This window comes from Labrus bergylta, chromosome 3 (assembly GCF_963930695.1).
Source record: "Labrus bergylta chromosome 3, fLabBer1.1, whole genome shotgun sequence".
NCBI lineage: Eukaryota > Metazoa > Chordata > Actinopteri > Labriformes > Labridae > Labrus > Labrus bergylta.
The window spans coordinates 20,913,790-20,937,939 of record NC_089197.1 but is presented as its reverse complement, the minus strand read 5'-3'; the positions used below and the strand labels follow the sequence as shown (position 1 = coordinate 20,937,939).

Here is a 24,150-nt window from a genome sequence, read left to right as displayed (position 1 = left end):
TCCCTTAGCTTTTCTTTTTTTAATATGTTGTTGTATATATAGATGGTTCATCCATACACCAACCAAAAGCTTGAGACCTTCACGATAAGTCCAATTGTACATGCTTCAATGATGTATTCAATTGTACTGTCAGTGCTCAAAAACACATGTCCTGTAGCCATACTGAACACCAAGAGCATTCTCTTTTTTTCCTGAAATCGATAATGTTTCCGAGTTGCCCACTGATCCACTCTGTAACCAGATGCATGACAACCAGCCATTACACAAGTCGCTTGCGAAGTAACAAAGTTACAGCGGTTTTCATTTTAAATAGTCTTCAATTTAAAAAATTTGCAGTCTGATACAGAAGGCTAGGAGACCTGAACAATATGAAAGTGCTAGTCATTAATTTACAGAGATCAGGCATCACATAGTGCTATGAAGTATCCAATATGCTACATATGAATACAGCTGTTAACACCTTACAAATGCCTCTGGTTGTTTTTCAAGGCTACTTGAAAAATCAATAACCTTGGCTTGTATGTACATAAACATGAGTGTTTGTTTATGCAGAAAATAATGTAGATATCACCACTACCAGAGGTATAATCATATTACGGCCATTAGGCCACAAAAGTGATAATGAAATATTAAGTTCCATTATCCATTTCTAAACTGTTAACTCCCCCAATTTTGTTTAAGTGGGAAAAAAAACAAAAAGAGTTGCCGTCATGGTATCCCCTCCACACTGGGCTCCGGAAGACAACGTTGTTCAGAGCTTCTTCTCCTGCATCGTGCTCAAGTTCTTGGTTTGTTTTCCCCAGCCATTGGTTGCATTTTGGTGTCTTTCCCACATCTTCTGGTGCTTATTCCCCCATTTGACAGATTGAAGAATGACTGAGAAGAACCAGTTCTGGAACCACTACTTAAGGGAACAACACAAGCTTTTTTCACTTCACTACAATCAGTCACAGAGTAATAAAAAGTAGAACGGATGACTCAATTCATTCCTGGAGCAGTGCCTCCAAAGTTGAATGTTGATGGCACCACTGGTGCTGTGAACTTGTACCCGCCGTGTTTCTCGATCATCTTGGATTCTGTAATTAGACAATGAGAGTGCTTAAAAATTACAAACATGGAAGAAAACACATTTTCAACCGAAAGCTTCCCTACTCATGGTTTAAAGCTGCTGAAAGTGTGTGTCATTTTTAATGTCAGTGAGCAAGCCCAAATCATGATTTGTTTTCATTTGAAATGTTCCCCCACACTATTGAGAGCAAATCATTTAAAAAAAAAAGGTACCATACATCTATGCCAAGGTTTTTTTTTTTTTTCCCCTAAACTAAACCTTATTATTGATTGGTTAAGTTAAACATAAAATCCCTTGGTTTCTACACTTTTAGCACCCTGCTTGTCTAAACTCAGCTCCGGAGGTGATGGCTTGCAAAAGTTATTTACTTTTAAGACGTCAACATGTTACACGACCTGGAAAAGCTTCATCAAGTTCAACCCCAGTAAGATGAGCATTGCGTGTTATTTTATGACTTCATTGTCCGGTAAATACAGAGATATTAAGAGACAAATGGGGAGCAACAGGCAACTTAATGTCCCCAGCTAGACCTTGATTGTGGAAACCGGTTCATTGTCAGCCCCTAAACCAAAAGACAATTCCCACCCCCAAGAATCGTTATGGACCATTAAAAAAGGTTGCTCCAACAAATAACTCTTTATCACAGATGAGAAAATAAGACCTATATTCATTACTTTAAAGAGGGCTTATTGTTATTTATTGGTCTTTCTTATTTTACCTTTATTTAACCAGGCAGGTCTGAAGTGTAGGGCAATGAATAGTTTATATTGCAGGTGAATCAAAGCAACAGTGGCAATAACCAAGAGATGTCACATGTAGAAAAAAAATGCTTTATTTCTTTATTGTTAGTCTGAAGATCAGCATCAGAGTTTAATTGGAAATTTGAGGTTCTTTTTCAGCTGGAGCTCACCATGTGCTGCCCGTCTCTGGTCTGCAAGTGTGCCTATGTCCTGAAGATGTTTGCCCTGATCCTCATCGAGGGCCTGTGTTAGTGCCTGATACCAAGCTGGGTCACGGGTCTGGATATCTGCATCATAGTAAAGTCACATCAGTATATGCACTTACTTTTTTTTTTTTTACCAAATAATTGAATCACTCGTTAGGAAAAAGTGAGTAACAAGACTTGAATGAACAAAGACATCTTACTCTGTAGTATGGCTTTGAAGATTTGATACTCGTCCACAAAGTTGTCTTCATCATCTACAGATGTAGTGTATCCCTCAAGTGCCGTCTCTTCAGCATCATCTTCCTCCCAGTCTTCATCATCTCCGTCCTCTCCTGCCTGCTTTGCCAGCATCTCCAGGTACTCCTGCCCCTCTTCATCAATGTCATCCTCGTCACTGCCAAGCTCAGCTACAGTCATGCAGAGAAGGAGAATATCTTTCAGCCTCACTTCAGTCATACTATATGTAATGCTAAACTGAGAACATTTAAACACTGGACTTACCATTGTCGTCCTCTTCTTCCCCATCTTCATCGTCATCATCTTCATCATTATCGTGCTCTGCTCGACAGGCGTACGCCCTCTTGAGACCATTAAACAGTAGGATGGCTGCTGGGAGAAGCTGACCAGCCACCTGGTTGACTGCCACGGGTCTGTGCTCAAGGTCAATGAGGGCGCAAAGTCCCAGGATGCACATCTTCCTGTCATGGAGGCTGAGAAAAGAATACGTATAAATACTGAGTTTACGCATACGAGCGTGGGTATACTGTAGTAATGACATTTACTGTTGAGATAATCATAAACTCTTACCCAAGAAAGCAGTCGACATCTTTGAGCCACTGGGTGATAAAGTGGTTTGTGATGGGCTCAGTGTTGTTTGGGAAGCGTAGATTCTCTAAAGTGTTGAGGAGGAGAGGGGGGCTGTAGTAAAGGGCTGCAATGGCCACCTGTAAGCACATGGTCCTCAGCTCACTGGTCTTCACCTCCCGTGTCAAGCGCTCCAGTGCAGCAGCCACGAACAATGGTACAACCTGAAACAAAGGCAAAATTAGCCTTAATAGAGCATAACTTTACAATTATGAGTATTTATTCTTACTAAGGGGATTTTCATTTTCAGGGATGAATACATCCTGTAGATGTTTTTTTGCTTGAAGTCTAAATTGCATTTCTGAAGCTCACCAGAAAGAGGTGGTGACCTTTTTAAAATTGCTCACCTGGTCAATCCCTCGACCTTTGCACTGCAGAATGATCACCTCCAGCAGTTTGGCTGCATGGCACTCTGGGTCTTCACCTGGATCTCCTGTCAGGACCTGAGCCAAGTGTAACAGCAAGGTAAGCCTCAAAGATAAAAACAAATATTCCTTGAGTCCATCATGCATTATTCAAATGCAGCATTTTACCTTCTTGCACATGGCATAGATGATTTCCAGGTATTTGGTGTCAGATAGGAGGGTATCTGTGTCAACTGTGACATAGTTGTGAAGAAGAGGCATCATATCTGAAAGAGAAATAACTTTCCTGTAAAATTCAGCTCTCTGAAAAGTAAAAATTTGCACTGTCTCTCTCTGAACTCACACTCTGATGTTGGCTGAAGAGTATCTGTCAGGTACTAGTATTTTACTTTCCTTAACAGACTGAAATCTTAACCAACCATGAATTCTTCCATGAGCTAAAGCACTTTTTCCTAACTGATAATACCTGTGAAGTAGTCAAATCCATCCTGTTGGAAGACTTCATACACCAGAGGAAGGAGCTGCCACATCTGTGGCGACACCTGCTGGCAGGTCAGGCTATGAGCCAAGGACAGGATCTCCTCGTAAAATTCTGGAAACAGCAAAAAGTGAGTTACTGGATGTCAACAGTCTGTGCGACAAGCCATGTCATAAGGCTGGAACACCGAGAGTATTAAAGCAACATGCAGGTGGAATGTGGAGGACCAGGAAGGACCAGTCCTGCTTACCCAGTACGTGTTGCTGCAGCACGGTGCCGATCACCTGCAGACAGATACCCTCCAGCTGCTGTGTGATCTGAAACAACATGAAGATTCAGGAAATCAGAACTTTCTGTACTGTGAACTGTCCACTCGTGTATCCATATCAATAATGAGGTTCTCTTTCTTTGTAGCCCAAATTCCCTTGTTAAATCAAAGACCAGTCTTTGTAGCAGCACAAAGTAAGTTGACCTGAAGTACTCAGCTGTTACGCAATCAAAAAAAATCCTCAGTGTAAAACACTTGGTCAAATGTATTGGCTTTTTGGCTTCCATCACAAGCAGTCCTGTGTTTTGTGCAGGCATGGTGGCAGCCAGCCCCAGCACTATTTCTAGCGTCTGCCTCAGCCTCTGAGTCATTTTGAACATGGTGAGAACAGAACGTGTTCCCAGGAGTTGGTGGGTGGCTAAAGTGTGTTGGCAGGAAGGCTACAGCAGACTGGAGCTGCTTCTGCAGATGAAGTGGCTCCGAGATGAGTGATCAGCCAGGAGCGTGCGTGTGTGGGCAGTGTGCTTAGTGGCTATGCTGCTAACCTCTTTGTGGTCCTCCACCACACTTAGCAATGTGTCAATGGTGTTGAGGATGCCCATAGCCGTCACAGCCTTGTCATCGCCTCCCTCCTCATCAGGCCCCGTCTGAATCACCTGGTTGAACGTCATCGCCTGTCAAAGATCCAACAAAGTGGCCATTATGATCATATCAGTGGAGTTTTATTGTTCATGCATTTTAATCTCAGCCAGCCAGTACAACTAGTTTTCTTCTCCCCATATAAATGCACACAAAACACATCACATTCACTTCCTCTTACGGGAGCTTTCTCTTAAAACAATGCAGTATGACAGTGACATCACCTTCTGCTGAGCTTTGCTGAAGTATCAACTTTGATCTCGGTGTAGTCACAAGGCAAAAGTATAGAAAACTGGTACACTGGTTGGGTTGCTGATGATTGAAGTTACTTAAAACTTTCGATCGCTAAAGATTTGCATGTTTTTGGCTATTTGGAAAGATAATTACGATCCTCATGACATAACTTTGATAGCAAGCTGCTTTATTTGTCAGGCACATACTTGATTGGGGAAAGTAAGACCAACGCTTCTTTAATGGTATGCTCTGTTTGATCTTTGTCTCAGTTGATAATACTCCATTAAAATACCCTTTTCATGTTAATATGACATAATATTCAAATTGAGTAACTTTCTCCAGTTCAAAGCTCTCCTTACTCACGGCGTGTTTATCTGGCCACTCGTGTGATGTTAAAGAGGATGTTATGTCAATGATGTCATCAACATGTAGCCTCTTTACTGTTGGCACTCACCAGATGCTGTGTCATCTCTACTGCAATTGGAGTGACCTCCTCACTGTATTCACAGATCATCTTCTGTATGACATTGGTGAGATCATCATTTTCCGTCTCCCTGACGATATGCAGGAGCGCCTGCATCACTGGCCGGATGAATGGCGTGATGTATTCTTTGGCTAAAACAGAAAACGTCAAACATGTCAGTCAGACAAACACACATTCTTAAAGGAAACAGAACACCTGTTCGGACTGACTCTGGTTGCTCACCTTTCTCCTGGTTGCTGATGAGAACCTGCAGGGCAATAGCCGCCTCCACCTTGACTGGCATTTCATTGTCATTGATAAGACAGAGTCGAGTTAGCTCAAGAGCTGTCTGCAGGTTCTGATCACTTTTAAACTTCACCTCGCAGAAGTAATGCAACACCCAGCAGGCCTGGAAAAATGTAACAGTACATGATTGTTTAAAGGTAATTTGATGGGTTCTGGGACAACATGCATGCCTTTGATAGTTCAGAATCAGTTAAGTTACACTAATGAGGAAATGATCCCTTACCCTGGCTCTCATGTAGCCCAGTTCACTGCGGAACAGGGGGAAGACATGATTCTGCAGCATGAACTCCATCTGGTCCTTGTATATTTTTTTCTGCATAGACACAAAATGAATACTCATGTTTAACAAGACAGGCAAACTCCAGTTTCAAAACTTATCATGCACATTAAGCTTAATCAAGGTGGATGGTCGCTTCAATCTTTGAGACAAGCTAGAAAGTATGTGTTTAGGTTAATTAAGCAAAATCCTCATGTTTAGGGAAGTAAGATCAAGAGTATTCTGGGTGCACCTTGATACAAATCTTCAAACACTTAGGAACGGAATAATTTATATTTTCATCCATGTGTATAAAATGGGACTTTTAAAAGATGTACTTAAAAAAAGGCCGACTTGGGGATATTTTTTTACCTTCAGCAGGATTTCAGCCAGAGAGCCGATCATGTGGAGAGCACCATCCTTTTTCCTGGGGTCAGAGGCAGGATCAGTGAGAATCTGGTAGCAGAAGCCCATTGTCTTTTGCAGAACCTTAATGCAAGAAAAACATGAAATTAGTCTCTTATTCCTTTATGAACAAAAACATTTTGAAGTAATAATTCAAAAATAATTTCAACCAACCTCTTTTCTCTTGTTGCAGGCGGTGAAGAGAAGTGTCTGAGCTGCTGTTGTAGGAGAGATGAAGTCCTCAAATACATCTAAAGAGGGACAGCAGAGGTCAGTTGGATGGTTAGTCATCGCTGATGTACAGGATCCCTGTTGGATCACAGACAAAACCACTTTCTGCGCTCACCAAACTTCATGCGGATGTACTCGTATGGATCTTCCTGCCACAGTTCCTCATCGCTGTCTGTGTAACACATCAGGGGGAAAACCACATCCTGAATGATGCCCTGAAAACAAAACAAGAGTGGAATTAACAAAGAGTAACTCAGGAACATGAATACAGCCCATTTGTTGTCAACCTGAAAGTAAAAACAATCTACAAAGTTTCAGAAGTCAAGTGACATACCCCTGGCTAAATCTTACTTCTCCTTTGAATTCACTATAGATCAAGTATGAGCACAGACTGTAGCTTCACACTTGAACCAGTTACAAACAATTAATTCAAACAAAATGCAGCCTAGAACTGTCATCCACAGTTATGTTACAATGATATTCAGACGTGTATTTATACCTGGATGTGTGGTTTGAGGTTCCTCCACGTCAGAGCATGTGCTATGCCCTGGTTGATGTAGTTGAGTGTCTGTTGGAGTACTCTGGGAGCCACGTATTGCTTCTCCTTGTACTGGTATAAGACTTTGAGCAGGACCTAGACAAAAAAGTACAAAGAATTTCATATACATTTGTAATGTGAAGAACAAAGATACACAGCTTATTTTATGCTTTTTGAAGTTCTTACCTGCTGAGCAGGAACTGCGTATTCCTTGAGGAAAAGTTCAGCAAACTCTGTGTACTCTTTGGTTGTGTTTCCTGGACTTCCATACCTGCAAAGAGTTTTATATAGAGGATGTTTAGCTTAGCATTTTTCACCAATTATCAAACAAGTTAAGGAACCAATATGTTTGTTTTTTTTTACCTCTCAAACAGCCGAGCCAAGATGTGAAGGGCCCACTTCTTACACTTCCACCATGGCAGCTCTGGCCTCTCATCTTCATCAATCTGCATTGTCTCCTGAACACATTAAGGACAATAAGCAAAGTGAGTTCATGTAAAACTTGGGACATATAAAGAGGAACAGAATAAATGTATTTCATCTCCTTACTGGTGGCACATCTCTATCTACTACTGTCTTCAGGATTTCCATCCATTCTGTCAGGTTCTGCCTGTTGATGAGTTCAAGGGGAAGGTTGTACTGAGGAGATGAAACAGGGATGTGATTGGCAAAGGACAAAAAAACGCAGTAAAAGAGAGCAGAAAAACATGGGCAGCCATTTGCTTGAATTTTTATTTTTATTAACAGCATTAGGAGGTATACATTTGACATGAGTTCGTGCACCACAATCACTAACTCGAAGGAGGAACGTACTGTCTTGCCATTTTACCAGGGTATACGGTGTATGACGGTATTTTAAAAATAAATAAAGTTTTGTTCATCTATTCTAATCTATCATTAACACTTAAGAGAAGGTCCTTGGGGCTTTAAGCTTACCTGGAAGAGGGCATAGAGGATTTTGAAGATCTGTTTCTGAATGAGGACAGAGTCACTGGAGTGGTCAGGGAGCAACTGGATGAATCGTTCTTTCAGCATTGGCATGAAGATGTGCATGGCAGCCACCAGAGGCTGACGCTCTTCTGGTTTCTTATATCTGTGTCAGACACACATACATCATTTAAATTCACATTGTAAGCCCAATATCAACCCCCTTCATGGAAAACACAATTGAAAGTTTAAAAATAAAAGAACTCCGGCTTACTCATAGTTTTTGACAAGCTGGTAAAGACAGAGCAAGATGCCCAGCCACCCTGCACTGTTGTCTGACTGCAGGTAGAAGCCAATCTTGTCCACGATGGTTGTCCACTTGCCAGGGTAGTCATGCTTGATCATGTGGTGGATACATGTTGTCAACTGAACCCTGTGATATTAAAAAAAAAAGTGCAGTTATAGATTGGCTTACTTAAAAACCACAAGTGACTAGGATGAAGAGATGTCATAAGCTCCTGTCACTTTATGCAGCCAGCAGAATGTGTGATTACCTGATGCGCTCTGGGGAGTGGATGATGGCCTCCACTATGTTATCTCGAATAAACTGCCTGTCCTCGTCAGGGATGTTATTGACAGGCGTCTCTGTACCTGAACCGTCTCCATCACTCCAGTGCTGGGTGATCATGTTCTTAAGGTAAATCACACCTAGACAGAGAGAAGACAAGGCTCAGCACATAAAAGGCACTTCAGAAGTGTTTTCCTCCCTCACTACATCAACCAGTGGTGTGTGTGTGTAGTCCAATCACTTATTAATGGAAAGTAACTAGCTGGTAAAGGTTAAGAAAATCTCACCTTTGGGTTTGCTGTTATTTACACAAACAGATTAAAGAGTTTTATTGTTGATTTGGTTGAAGGATTTTAAAGAGTCCCTGGCTAAATGTTGTATGCACTGATATTTAAAACGGAACTATTAATTTGAGAGTTTTATTTTGTGGTGTAAATGCACAAGCACATGTAGCCTAAGCTGCGGGATTACATTCTTCCATCTGATGATCAGTAGTTTTGAATGTTGCACCAGGGTGTCAGCTGGGCTCACATCTACAGTGTGGGGCCCCACTCAGAGTTCTGTGGCTCGAAGTGAGAGTCATCAGAGAACCGAGGAAAGGGGGCTGGGAGGCGGAAGTTAGACTGCTGACACAACCGTCTACACCACAGGCGAGGCAATCAAAATCCAGCCTATCAATGCTGACAGAGCATAAACCCCCTCCCCTCTGCCTATGACCACCAAACTACACTATGGCCCAACGCTGCAAAGCCACTTAAGCCGTTTCATTGTAAAGACGAACAAAAAAAAACTGATTAGAAACGTCTATCTTTATGGTTGATGATACTAAATATAAAAGGAAAACATGAAAAATCTAACTTAAACTATGGCACCACTCTCACATGAACACCAGTCTCTTGATCTATATGCATTTGTCGAATGAAACATCAAACTGTATCTCCAGTCATGAAGTAGGAAAATGTGACCTGCTGCAACCTCGATTTTAGTTCTTTTTTTTTTTTTTAAATATAGTTTCTGCAGTAAACACATGGATCTACCTCAAACACAAAAGATTAACCCTTTTTTTTCTGATAACACAGGAATTTGTTGACGTGAAGAAATTTTCTTTATTCCATCCTCAAAAAAGGAAATAAAATGGGCATTTAAACACTTCAAAGCAATACAATAACTGTGGAACTTTCAAGTATTGGACAACCAAACAGGAAATGTCCTTTTCCTGTTTTGTATTCAGTAGGCAGCAGAAATCTGAAGAAGCACAGATATTAAAAAGTCCACACATTCTGAACATGCGGCAGATACTGACTCAAGTAATATAGTAAATAAATGATGTGTGTAAAGACAGCACTTTATCTTTTTCTCAACAGGGCTCATTGTTGCTAGGTTATGAACATTAACTTATGCTTCCCCTGGTCATGTCTGTCTTTAAGATATCGTTTTACTTCAAAACAAAAGTAAACAAAGTTGAAAATTAAACCCTCCAGAAGACGAGTCAAATATGTTTCTCCTGCACCATTACTGTTGAAAAAGCCTACATCAGAAGCCACGTCACTTCTTGATTTTTTTTTATTGATCAGTGAGGGAGAAGTGACATGTACGAGCACCGTGCTGTTCCAGAAGGTGAACTACTTTCAACAGAGAGCTCAGCACCAAAAACAGCTGACGCAGTGGGCGATTTAGCACCAAAAACTAAACTACATTCGTTTTGATTTGAAAAAAGGGCGCTGCAAGCACAAGTAACCCGGTCTGTGGACGCAGGTCCTAAAACTTATTTATGTTGGGCTGCCTCCTAACCTCAAGCTAGATAAGAATACATAATGATTAAGAATTTGACAAACCCAATTGTTTGCCAACCTGCCAAGACAACTTATTTAGAAAAACTGATGTTTTGGCTTTCTGCCTGTCTGGAGGAGCTTCTCCATTCTGCTCTCAATGTTGTAGGATACTTTTTCTACAGCTGGAAAAGTAATTTATTACCCCAAAGAACAGCATAATCTGATAGTACAGCATTGAATACTTGAAAGTGGACACACTGTGATTCAGATACTAATGTAATTTCTACAACAATTTGGGTCAAAATTCTAACATTGATTTTCCCACCACTGACACTTTCCATCCAGAGCAGCATTTGACTGAAGCACAACAAGCTATATTTAAAACAGCTCCACGTGTCCACTGCTCTTCAGTGAAGCTCTTTGGCCTCACAAAAACAGTGTGAATCATGTATCATCACCAAATTGTCTTTTTTAAACTATTATATAAGTGACCTATTTTACTTGGGGTCACAAGAATCTATTTCTCATATAATGCAATCTGACTAAATTGGAGTCAGATGCAATGACGCAGAGTGGTAGGGTGTTCTTCATGGCTCCAGTTAATACCAGGAGGGAAAACCAGGCATGGACTTTGCTTCTTACATTGTATCAAAATAACACCTTTTAGTAGGTCTGAGATAAAAATAAATAAATAAATAACAGTATCACTTATAACAACCTTAAAGTTATACTTCTTTCCTACTAAGCTTGAGACTTATATGAATAGGAGCAGTCAGCTGTCTAGAACACTGCTGCCATTAATACTTCCCTTACAAATAGTTTTATATTTTAATGCAAGTATGTATAATGGATCAAACAAGTGTTGAAAAATGTACAATGGAATGAAATGTGGGCGGTGTTATTTTTAACATCACACTTCATATCTAACCACCGATTAATAAAAAGAAGTGTTTTAAACCAGACCATTATGCATGGCACACAACTTCTGAATACCAGACGATACGAGTTGCTGCTGTGGTTGTGTGCCAGTCATGCATCACATTTGTCATAATTAGCTGCAAAAAAATAATAATAATAAAACAGCATTTTTTTATTTTTATGAAAAGGATCCAAAGGCATCATTTGATTGGTGCATTTATTAATGCCACAAAACGACAACAAAATGGTAATAAAAGGATAATTTACTATCCTTAGAAAATGTTATTTTGTCTTTTCTGTATGCTCAAGAAGAGATAAATGGAAGATATTACTGCGAGTATACAGTGGTAGCATTCATCCCTCTTCTCACGCAATTAATTACATTTTTAATGTCTAAAACCAATTCTGGATTTTTTGGGGGTCATTACTTTTCAGTCCAAAGTGTGGACAACATTACCATATAAACTTGACATTTCATTAAATGATGTGTTTGGATTTTAATGGCAAAGCTGAGTATTTAATAATAATAAAAATACTGGTTTAAAAAGGGCACATTCAGCCCCTCTAACTGTTACAACCCCCCATCAATCTATCTTCATTTGTATACGACAGCTTTTAAATAATTCCCACATTAAGCAGTAATGATACAAAACATTAGACAGTTTAGATACGATTCGGACTGTAGCTAGGACCACCATTTTATATGAATTCTCTCAAAACAGAACATTTGAAACAAACGACATACATTGTCAACACACATTCATCCAATACCATCTGCCTACTTTTTATTTGCTTTTCTTACATGTCAAAGTTTAGACTCACCTGCTTGCCTGACAGGCAAATCCAGCTGATCAGACATGGTGACACGCAGCAGAGTGGACACAAAGTTTACCTGGGTGTGACCCTGTAAATCAGATTTGAAACATTTAAATGTTGACCGCTATATATACACACACACACACACTTAAACAACAGCTGTGTTCTTCGGTTTTCATAGCATTTTATTGGGAGCAGGTTGCATATTTCATGTAACCGTCTAAATTAAGTCACTTTTGTACACCTTAACGAATGTCACAAACAAAGATGCTAATAGTAATAGGTGGCGATAGTCTTCTTGGCCAATACCTACATTTTAAAGATGATAAATCATAAGATAGATCTGTCAGGTATTTGTCCCCAGGTGATCTATAATAACATACTGTAATATAGGGCACCAGCACAAAAACTATTTAAAGCATTTGGTTATCATGTGTCCTTAACACAGTTCCAAGTATGTCAACATGTGTTTAAAGGGTCATGCAATGTGTTAAAGCGTTTTGTAGAAACCTAGTTAATTTTTATTTGAGCACTTCCCATGAACATTAAAATTCTTTATGACTAAGCACAGCGCTGTATTTAGAAAGCACACAGACAGATTTACTCCATCCACCTCCAGTGGACATGATTTTTTTTTTGCTCGATACATAGCTTGAATAGCTCTGCCAATGTGTTGCAAAACTCTCCCTCTCCGCTTTCACATTTAAGTGAGCCATCAGTATCAATGCATATGTGGGTGTAAAAGTAGTACCCAAGACCTTTCGACTGCCAAAATAAAGATGGAGACAGGATCACTTAATTTGCGCAATCATTCTTTAGAAATATGCTGTAACTTGATCTTTATAACTTTAAATTGAAATCATAATAGTGAGCCTTCATTTTAGATAAGTGCCACATATTAATATTGCATATAACATTTGTATATTAGGAAGACAGATTGAGAAGAGCATTAGTTACATTTCTGTGATTTGACAGTCCAATGACAAATGTCTTCTTATCAACAAAAAAAGCAAATAGGTAAGAAACAAAAAAAAAGAGAGTTCTCAGAATCTGTGAGCCCCAACATTAGAGATTACATTCAGACATTTTATCGCTTAAAAAAAACATAGAAACCGGTGACACTAAAAGTCAGGGGATTAAAAGGACATCATTCAAAGTGAGAAGTAAGAACAAAACAAAGCAGGTGAGGATTGACAACAACTGTTTCCTTTTTAGCAAAGCAGACCCGACTGCTGCCTCATCCAGGACAAGCGCTGCTAGCTCAGTCACGTTAGCTCACATGGCAATCAGCTAATGTAAAACTCTCTCCCGTATATACGGCACAAAATGACTCGGAAGTCAAAGATTAGACATCAAGCTTGAATACGGTGAACCTCCGTGTGAAGCTAACTATTATAAATGTGTGTTTTTTCCCCCCCGCTTGTTAAAGATTGTCATCACTTCAGGGCTTGTCACAGTGACACGTGAGCAGCAGCTATGTAGCGAGGCTGCTAGGTTAGCTCGCTAATAGCACCGCGGCTAGGCTTCAGGATCCTGCAGTTAAAATACGCCAGCTAGCACATTATCCACATCCGCTAACATTTACGTGGCATTTTAACACGCGAGTCATACTATTCTTGTGTCATGTCAGCTCCGGGAATAGTCAAAACCACACCGAAACTGTGTGTGACGTGCTTACAATTATCCCCTTAGCAAGGCGAGAAACGGGTTAGCTTACATTTAGCATACACGACACAGCTGGCTCAAGACTGACACGCGATAGTCATACACATAAAAAAAAAAAGTCGCTTTAAAATTAATGAAACTAGGTGAACACTTGTTTGGCCGAGTGAGAAACAGTGTGCTTGTCAGAATGGCAGTGTTTAGCTCTTGATCTGTCAAGGTAATGGTAGCAGAGTCACCAAGTCTGCGTGATCGCACCATCTTGATGTTATGACCGACCGAGGCCCGCTCCGAGACCGCGCCACAACCTCCTTCACAAATCAACTTTTTTTTTTTTTTTTTTTTTACCTCGTTCAACTGTCTCTCGGCGGCCTCCCGCAGATTGGGATCCATCGTGCCCCGAAGGGCCTCGACCAAAGCCTCGGGATCCATTGCGAAAACTCTGTTTACGGCTCGGATTTGTTATTTTTTTTTTTATTTCAGAGGTCTATCAATTCCCAGTCACTGCGCACATGGACGCACAGCTCTCCGGTTACCCGGCGCGAAAGGAAGCAGCGAATGAAGTACCCGGATAGATCAGCGCCAAATTTGTGCAACACCAACTTCCGGCGGAGACCGAAAAAGCCATGGGATTTGTAGTTTCAAACTTTAGCACCAACCATTGTGCCATTATTATAGCCATATATGTATATATATTATTATATACCATAATATATATAGCCATTATAGTATATTCATTATTGAAGAAAAGGGAGAATTGGGTAGGGATATATGTTTTGCAACCTATTAATTGAGTTTTTTTTATTATTATCTTACTTTAATGTTTGGTCTTTAATTCATTCATTTATTAATTCATTCATTACATCAATCAATCAATCAATCAATCATATTTATTTATAAAGCACATTTAAAAACAGCAACAGCTGACCAAAGTGCTGTACATGAAACAAGAGCAATACAGAAAAAAAATAATAATAATAACAAGGCAAAACTCACACATAAATGTTTGCCTACACAGATGCACACAGGATACTAACAAATATAATTGGACAATAATATTATAAGACGTTTAAAAGAAGTACATTTGAAAGAAGTATAAGCAACCTAACTAGGCTAACGTGTAAAAGTGTGTTTTGAGGCGGGACTTAAAAGATTCCACAGAGGGGAATAGCCATAAAATATTCTACAGCCTACTATATAGCCATTAACCATTATTATTATATTCTATTGTTATACTGTAATTCATTTATGGCTGTGTAGACGCTCATAGACAAACAATGGCAGGTTGACTCAAAAAGTTTTCAATCATCTTAATTGCACTCAGATTGCTCACTCTGTCTAAAAATCAGTTTCCCCCTTATGTCATAATATATAATAAAAAAAAAATATTATGTATAATACATCTTATATAATACATCTACATGATTAAAGGCTACTTTTAAGCATTCAAACCATTAATCGATTATTACCATCTTTCTTGTCTAAATGTTATCCAAAGATGACTAAAAAGGCTGATAATGTTATAGGCAAATGTTTAGGATGAACAAGCCAAGAGTGTGTAATGTGTGTGTAGTCATAAATAAGTTTTCTTTAGATAATTTTGGCCTTACCATAACCATGCATACCTGAACCAATTCTCAAACCAGGAATATGCACACCATTTTGGCACTCTATGCGAGATTATGATATGGTATCCATCAACCCCCCAGCATCTCATGACCTTGGAGAAAAGTTAGAAGAGGTCAAAACACTCCAGCAACACTTGCAGTACAAAGATCAACTTTATTAACTAATTAGACCGACGCGTTTCGGCTTGTGGCCTTCATCGGGGTCTTGGAGAAAAGTCAGGAAATTATACTCAGTAATTTTAGAATAACATTTTTTTTTCTGCAACAAAGTATCATTTTTCAAATGTTTCACAATAAACTAGTGAAAACATAGATTTCAATAGCGACCTGACAATTTGATTTGATTTTACTTTAATGTGCAAAGAAATTAGGGCATCATTGGCCTCAGGTTAGCAGTCGGAGGGATCCGGGGGATACTGCCCAAGGATTTTGAGAAACAAATAAAAGCTCTGTACAATAAAAAGAAAATCTATAAACTTCTGTTTCCATACGTTCACTGTAATATTTTTGTATTATTATTGTTATTATTCACTCATAGACATTTAAAATACACATATTCAGATATGCACTGTTCACCTTCCATCTGCCACTGTCTGTATTTCATCTTTCTTTATCTTATACTACCAAAAAAATATTTAAAAAAAATACCAAAACAAAACCTGCAGCTGCATAGTGTTGGTCTGATATTTCCATAGTTTACAATGTTCTAGAATGTGAAGACATGGAGGAGCATTTTGTGGAAGACGTTTTTGAACAATCGTCTTTACATTGAAATACACATGTTTTTTTTTCACAATGCACAATTGTGCATATCTTATGCACACCTGCAATCAATAAACAATTAATGAGAGATGGTAAATAAACGTGCATGTATGGTACCATTGCTTTAATACCTAGAAAGGCTTATCACACACATTTTCACAATTTATTCAGTAGTGTCTGCACTGTTTACCTCTCATCGTCTGTTTAGCATGTTGTACTTACTCTCCAACAATAGAAGCCAATTTTCCCTTTTAATTGGAATCCAAAAAAGAACACTCACATTTTAAACACATTAAAATAGTGCCCCCAGCTCTTACAATTACAAAGATGTGAATTACCAAGAGTCCTCACAACCAGCTGATACTGAGGCTCAGCTCTTCTTACAGTACCAGGCCCCAGGAGAGCCCACATCTGGACCAATCAAATTATTTGAGAAAAATAAAATAACATTTTCTATTGGGCATGCACCACAAACACTCAAAGCAAACATAGCCTAAGTGTTATTTGGCTCTAAACAGACAGTACGATGTAGCAGATTATCAGAGCTGACTGATGAGAAACTCAGAAAGACATGCATGTAGACTCAATGATAACAGCCTGAACATTGAGACAGACGCAGACTCACCTGGCTGGCCAGAGAGGACAGACTGCATCACCTCTGTCCACAATGGACAGGAAGAGACAGAGATACACTTCCTGTTGCACTGCAGCAAATAGGCCTATGTACACATCAGAGAAGAGTAATTCACTAAAACCAAATCTAAAGTCTCAAATTATGAGTCACTCTCCAACCAGCATAAAATGCAACCCTTACTGGGTGACACAGAGTCAGCAGCAGAGACATAGCTAAATATGTCAGACCAGGGATGAGCAACTTTGGTCACAGCAAGGGCCACATTCATTTGATTCTCACTGCCAGAGGGCCACATTGTAGTATACTTAAACGATTACAGTCAATTATGTCTCAAATTTAACTCAATATATACCAGTGATCAATTATTATAATGGACATATTTCTGGTTTTCATGATTTCATCGCCGATTTTGTCATGTTTTTCTTCATGTTTCCAAATAATTGATATGTAGAAATTGACCTGAGGGCCACGTTGAGATTTGATGGGGGCCGCATGATAACAAAGTTATCTTATTGAATAAAGTGAACAAAAAAAAAAAAAGAATAAGACGAATAAAAGTTAAAGACTCATAGCAATAGTAAACAACAGGCCAACTTCAGTAGTCGCTGTTGTCATGGAGACGCAGTGATACTGTAGGGGGCGCTGTGAATGACTGTGAGTGGTTTTGGTTGTTGGACATGAAGGTAAAAGGTCAATCTGTGTAACGTGTCAGAAGCAGGCTGTCACCATACCGGTGTTACTCGTCAAGCCGCCCGCTGTTGCTGGTTTTACAACCCCCCTGTAATCTACCACAGCGGGTCCCAACATTTTCACACACAGAAAAAAATGGCCAAGAAGCGGAGAGACAGGCGGGAGAGCGACGGCCTGTCTGCGGCTCAGGAAGAGGTGAAGGCGAATACCAGCGACTCACAAGTACTGAAAGGTAGGTCATGGCTGTGGTGGCTGAACCTGAATGTAGAGAAAAGCTAAAAAAGACTTGGTCGGTAGATAAAGGTAGAGTTTTGCAATAAGACGATACGGCAGCGTCATTGCTTTGAGGTCAGTCCGGATAGCACAACATTAGCTCATGTTAGCCAAGGCTCGTTGTTGTAACCCGGCTAAACAGCTAGCCCACAATTAGTCATCTGTCACGTTAGCTGGTTTAAAACGCCATAGCTAATACAAACATAACAGTGTTGCCTTGAGGTGTCTCATATACATATACACCCTAAACCAGTGGTTTCCCAAAGTGGGGGTCGCGGCCCACTGGGGGGTCGCGGAACACTGTTAGGGGGGGTCGCGAGATTCCTTTCAAAAACATGTAAAAATAGTTTAAAATTGGATATTTCACCCATTAATTTGAAAATACAGTAAGTAAAAAAAAGAAAAAGAAAAAAAGAAGTAGTTTCTTACAATAAATTACAAAAATAATATGATGGTGTTTGGGCTATTGTTTGCTGTTTTAATGCCAGTGTTTTGACCTAGTGCGTCAAATGTGGGGTCCCAAGTATCTATCACTGTCATAATGGGGGTCACAAGCTGAAAAGTTTGGGAACCCCTGCCCTAAACAATAGTACAGACGGTAGCTTTGTGAAACATATTAAAGCATCACAATTGTTTAAAAACATAGGCACCAATATTGGGGTGTTGCACAAAGTGAAATAGTAGTACCTCAAAACAGCTGCCTTGACAGACATGTACAGTATGTGATAATCATCAGGAAATGATATTGAGTGTTTTACTGACATGCCTGTCAAACTAACAAGGGTTACACAGAGTTAAAGAAAAAATTAAAGTCCCTTTATTTAACCACTCAAATGTACATTTATGTCTAACTAAAGTAATCTCAAATACACAAATAATTAACCAAAAGCAAAGAAACTGGTAATCTATGTCAGGAAAAGTGTTTGTTACCAGCGTTTAAGGTGTGGCCTCTCTTCAGACTCAGTTCCCTGAAGGGGTTTGAGCAAGTGATGCAAAACTCTTAAGAACATTACAGTAGGGTCCCTGATACCTACTCTGTTTATTTTCATAGTAAACACTTACTTCATTGGTTAAGTAACTTATTTTGTCCTCACAGAGGCTCAGCACACGGCCGGGGGCTCAGCTCGCATGTCTTTTTTGATACTGGTGGCTATCTTCTCCTGCGCTGCCTCAGTCATGTATCTGGTCTATAGGAACTTCCCTGAGCTTCCTGAGTAAGTTTCTTTTATGGATTATTGTTTTGTTTTTTTCACATTGATGCCACATTAGTAATTTATGTCTAAATGGGGTTTAGAGTACTGAAAATAAACAGAATGAATGATTTTTTTGTTTTCAGTGATGAAATGGAAAAAATCAAGATCCCTAAAGACATGGATGATGCCAAAGCCCTGGGAACAGTGCTGTCCAAATACAAAGACACCTACTACACCCAAGTGTTGGTGGCCTACTTTGCAACATATGTTTTGTATCCTTTTGCAAAAATCTTTCAACATTGCTTGCTATAGTACAATGTTTTCAAACTGTTTTTTCTTCATTTTAGGCCTTCTTAGAGAAGCTAAGCAGATTACCAGCTCACGATCTCATTTGCTTGAGTGTCAAGAGTGAATCTGCGGACACTCTTTTACACATGCATTGAGACCTTGAACTTATCTAGAACTAAAGGGAATGTTTGTTGGAATGAAAGTTTCCTAAACGCCTGGTTTGGACATTAAATGGACCTTACCCTTCCAGCCAATTGACTAGTGCAAAGTTCATGCATTGTCCAGTTCATGGGCATGTTGATGAGATGATGTTCCCGGGAGTGAAGCTGACTCATACTCCTGTTTGAATGCATAGCTTCCCATACACCATAACTGATTAGTCTTCTTTTTGTTCATCTCTGTGCTTTACCCAGGTGTCACCTCACACCTAAAACAAGCTGAGAAGAAATATATAATTTATCATGTTGTGTTCTAAATCTGTAAAAAGGCAACTCCAGCCGGTATGTCAACCTGATTCTTGAGACATTTGTCATATCTATTTATCAGTTAGTAGAGCTTTTTATTATGGCTCAGAAAGGAAATGCATACCTGTGTGGAACTAGCTTGATAAATGACTAATTTCTTCATTTCACATTGACAGTAATGAATCAAATATTATATAAGGCTTCCGGGCTAAGGTGCTTAAATTCTACTTGTATACATTTAAAGAAAATGAAAATGCATATATGTCTCTGTGTCATCTACCTTAACACTTTTATCAGCCTCCAGACATTTGCAATCCCTGGCTCTATCTTCCTCAGCATCCTGTCGGGATATCTTTACCCATTCCCTTTGGCTCTGTTCTTGGTCTGCTTGGTGAGTACGGAAAGAAAGTATGAGCATGGGCTTGAAAATGAATGTGGAATTTTGTGATCGAAAACTTTGCATGTAAATTATGCAAATAAAAAGGGTTTCAACCTGACAGGCTTTGGTAAGTTTGGATTTCAATACACATCCTCTCTTCTTCAAGGATGGACCATGCCTCTTTAAACATGTTTGTGTTGTACCAGCTACAGTGATTTCGTCATGAAAAAGTTCAATCTGGAATGGAATAGGGCAGACAACTGTGTGAATATGTATATCATATGAACTTTATTATTAGATCCTCAATATGGGTTGGTAAAAACAGAAATACAGGTCAAACTGAGGAAGAGCAAACAAGGAGGGATCCCTCCGTCAGAACAGATAGACATCCAATAGATGTGATGTGTGAAACAAGACACTTGGCTGCATTGCCTCATAGCCTTCTGTTTCCCTTCTTGATTGGATTTTTCCTTGACAAAACTCAGGTTTTGTTTCTGTTTAGTCCTGCTACACCACTACTGCTTGAGGGTTTGATAATAGGATATGTGTATGAGTCTTAATGTAAGTTACCAATGTGTTCTTGTTCAAGCTCTGAGATTGTATTCTTTATTTGTCTTACCATATGAGTCAGTCATTCACCTGTTTTTTTCCCCTGCAGTGCTCTGGCCTTGGTGCTTCCTTTTGCTATATGCTGTCATACCTGGTGGGCAGACCTGTGGTCTACAAATACCTCTCAGAGCGAGCACAGAAATGGTCCCAGCAGGTAAAAGCTGCAACAGAAAATACACTTTCAATGAGACATTTATTTTTAGAGTGGTTTTCTGTTTGAGAAGTTGAGATGTAGTTGGTTTCTTTTATTATATATATTTTCACTTTTTTTATAACAAACATGTGCAACCCTAATGCTTTAAAGAAAAAAAAATGGCTTTGCAATGAAACCCACCTTTCTTCTTCAGTGTTTGTTGTTGCTGTTTGAATGCAGTTATGTCAGTTCTAAGGGCATTTCACAGGTTGAAGTTGGGAGTTGACTTACTGGTATTGTCAAATATTGTGTAATTGTTACCCAAGTAACGGAAATTACTTACAAGAAAAAATGTGTTGGAACTTTTTCATTACATAAGGGTAAAGGAAGTTTGCGTATTGTTTTGCTTAAATACTGTATGAGAGAGGGCTTTTAGAGGTTTTTCACCCCCACTTGTTACAACATTGAAAACAGTAGTAGGGATATGATGGCAGTATTTATCTTTCCTGTTTAGCTTATACACTGGTAATTCAGGGCCCTTGACTTATTAAACCTTCTGTTCATGACTTTCTGCTGGCAGGTTGACAAACACAAAGATCATTTAATCAATTACATCATCTTCCTGAGGATAACCCCGTTTCTTCCCAACTGGTTCATCAACATCACCTCACCGGTCATCAACATGCCTTTGGGGGTTTTCTTCATCGGTACTTTCCTTGGTAAAATGTTCCCGTCTTTTCTGTTTTTATTCCATACATTTACATATTTATTTTGATATTATTTGTTGTCAGTGACTCACTTGTTTTTTTTTTTTTTAACTGGCTGGTTTACAGGAGTGGCACCACCATCTTTTGTAGCCATCAACGCAGGTACACAACTGTACAAGATGACCACAGCGGGAGAGGCGGTGTCCTGGAACTCGCTAGCCGTGCTCGGTATCCTGGCCGTGCTCTCCATCCTGCCCGTCTGCTTCCGGAAAAATTTGCAGAAGAAACTAGAGTAGAGCGCTAAACACCTCAGCACCTCATCTGCTGGCTGATCCCAACGCCCTCTCTCCCTCGGCTCAGGAATGTGCAGCTGTCACTCAAGTTGCTTTAGCTCAGAGTCTGACTGCTGACACAAAAAGCACTCATTGACCACAAAATGCATGCAGTGGTGCGTCGATCCTGATGTGAAATAATGTCTAAACTGGCCGCTGCTTGCACAGGATTTTTGTTTTCTGTGAATTATTGTTTTGCTTTTTTGTTAGTTTTGTCAATTAGGCACATCTTGTAAATAACATTTATTTTGCTGTCATTTTTATTTAAGGCTTTTACTCTCGTTTTTGTGTAAATCTTACCAGAACATTCAAGGTGCTACATGTAGGATGTTAATTCAAAAGCATTATTTTAATAATACAGGAAACCGTTTCTGAACTACTTTCCTCTGAATAAATATTTTTCTCATCTTGAGAGAACGACTAAGAACAGCACCATCAGTATCTTGTTGAAGATATTGATATCTTTTTTTTTTTATCTCTGATTTATTTTTTTGTATCTCTGAAAAAAACAAACAATAACCGAATCAAACACACATGTAGCACCTTTAATGCCGACTCCCTTTTTAATATATTTTCAACATGCTTGTGACTAATTCAGTCTAATGAAGTGCAACAGCACAGCAATAACCGTCACACTGATGTTGAAAATGGATTTAGATTATTTAAAAGTGAAACTTCAACATCTGTTGGTGCGTGCCTCAGCAAACACTTGCAGTGTGTTCTCGATAGATTCCTGGAGTCACTGCCATACAAGTTCTTTCTTTTCATCAGTCTCTGTTCATTTTATTGGAATACAAGCAGCTCACTCTTTGCCGCTGTAACTTGTGCAGACTAAACTGATGCAATAGTTCCATGGAGGACAGCCGAGCTGCAGGTTGCTGAACTGCACATTGCTGTTAATTGTATTTAAGAAGGGAGCGTAGATGATGTCAACACAGCAAAAGGAAAGCCAAACAGCGCAACATGGTTCTGTAAACTTTCAGGGAGAAATGGGTTCCAAGTGTCACCCTGCATGTTATGAGTGCTCTTCCTTGTGTGTTTTCAGATGATGTGTATCTGCTGTTTGTTTTTGTTTTTTCAAGTTAAGAACTGGAGTTGTTGTCCTTAACATGGATGATAATACAGAGCCCTCAATATGACTGCAAATGGACAGATTACCCAAGCCTTACTTTTGTTTTTAACTGCTTATAGTCTACAACCATGCATTGCATTGAGATGCCAGATTTGATGTGTCGTTCTCTGCTCTGTAGATTGTGTGCTTGAATCCTACTGTTTCTTTTTTTTTAAATCGAAATGCTAGTTTTTTTTTTCCACCTGTGAACCGAACTAACTTTTCAGCTGCTGCTTAAACCCTCCTTGAATTGTCACTAGAGACCTTGATGCAGTTATTGTACATGTGAGTCACTGACGTTTTCTTTTATCTCTTAAATCTGCACATTTATAAGGGCAGGTTGTTTGGTGCATTTAAAGATTTCCTGTTTGTACTTTTATGTCTTACTGTCCAACAGAATTTGTGTACTGTAACATTCATAACATCTCAAACCCAGATTTGAAACAGCTACATAATTTACGAGTACTCGTACTGTATGAGGATGCTAATGTCTGAGCACTTTCTGCTCTCCTGGTATTGCCAGGTATAGCTTTGTTTCAACATACGGTTGGGTTGATGTTATTGCTCTAGCTGTTTAATGCAAAAGTTGCATTTATAATTTGGTGATTTGGTGATTGTTGTCCTGGAAATGAAAATGCATCATCACTAAGGTGATAAGTGCTTAAATTTTTTTATTATATTTATTTAGAAGCTAGATACACTTTTTAAGACTTCTTCATAACATTAAATCCCAGGATATGATTAATTTACTTGATTTTTACACCTTTATTTACTTAAATAACTCATTGTAAACCTATACTTTAGGTCACACTGATCATACCAAGATTTGATATACTATTTTCTGTTTATTTTCCTATAACTTCATCAATGATCATTCTTGTTTTAACCCTCTGTAAACATTTCACAAAGCAGTATTATTTTTTACTGAGCAGTGATGTATAGCAGTATGAAATGTTTACAGAATGAAAACGTCCTATCTAATTATTTTTTGAATATTTATTAAATCATTAAAAATATCTTAAAAGAATGAGTGAGTCTTCCAAGTTATCTCTGAAGAAATATTTTTTTTCATCCTGAAACATGAAATATAAACAGTTTAAGATTCTCTGTGGGGGTTAAATTGAAGATAAATGATCAATGATAAATGCAGTAATAATGCGTTAAGCTGTGTTGTACTTGGTTCGACTGACTGAAGTTTTATATCTCTTAAACCATGAATAGA

The 24,150-nt window shown here is 39.1% G+C and overlaps 2 protein-coding genes across 2 annotated transcripts; one reads left to right on the top strand and one right to left on the bottom strand.

Moving 5' to 3' along the window:
* On the bottom strand, positions 1–14,280 carry ipo7 (importin 7). The gene is made up of 25 exons (XM_020661459.3): positions 14,074–14,280; positions 12,070–12,151; positions 8,544–8,697; positions 8,264–8,422; positions 7,999–8,155; positions 7,612–7,701; positions 7,426–7,520; positions 7,249–7,333; positions 7,024–7,158; positions 6,640–6,739; positions 6,468–6,544; positions 6,261–6,377; positions 5,856–5,945; positions 5,570–5,735; positions 5,318–5,478; positions 4,536–4,664; positions 3,973–4,039; positions 3,711–3,836; positions 3,413–3,510; positions 3,227–3,322; positions 2,823–3,043; positions 2,517–2,725; positions 2,216–2,422; positions 1,980–2,096; positions 1–1,076 (listed from the first exon to the last, which is right to left on the bottom strand). Exons 1-25 carry the CDS (start codon positions 14,155–14,157, stop codon positions 979–981), a joined length of 3,120 nt encoding a protein of 1,039 aa, XP_020517115.1. The 5' UTR covers positions 14,158–14,280; the 3' UTR covers positions 1–978.
* Positions 14,281–17,421: 3,141 nt separating this feature from the next.
* tmem41b (transmembrane protein 41B) lies at positions 17,422–23,955 on the top strand. Its single transcript, XM_020625957.3, has 7 exons — positions 17,422–17,671; positions 18,809–18,926; positions 19,049–19,177; positions 19,955–20,048; positions 20,695–20,799; positions 21,359–21,497; positions 21,612–23,955. Exons 1-7 carry the CDS (start codon positions 17,575–17,577, stop codon positions 21,779–21,781), a joined length of 852 nt encoding a protein of 283 aa, XP_020481613.1. The 5' UTR covers positions 17,422–17,574; the 3' UTR covers positions 21,782–23,955.
* The last annotated feature ends 195 nt before the right edge of the window (positions 23,956–24,150 follow it).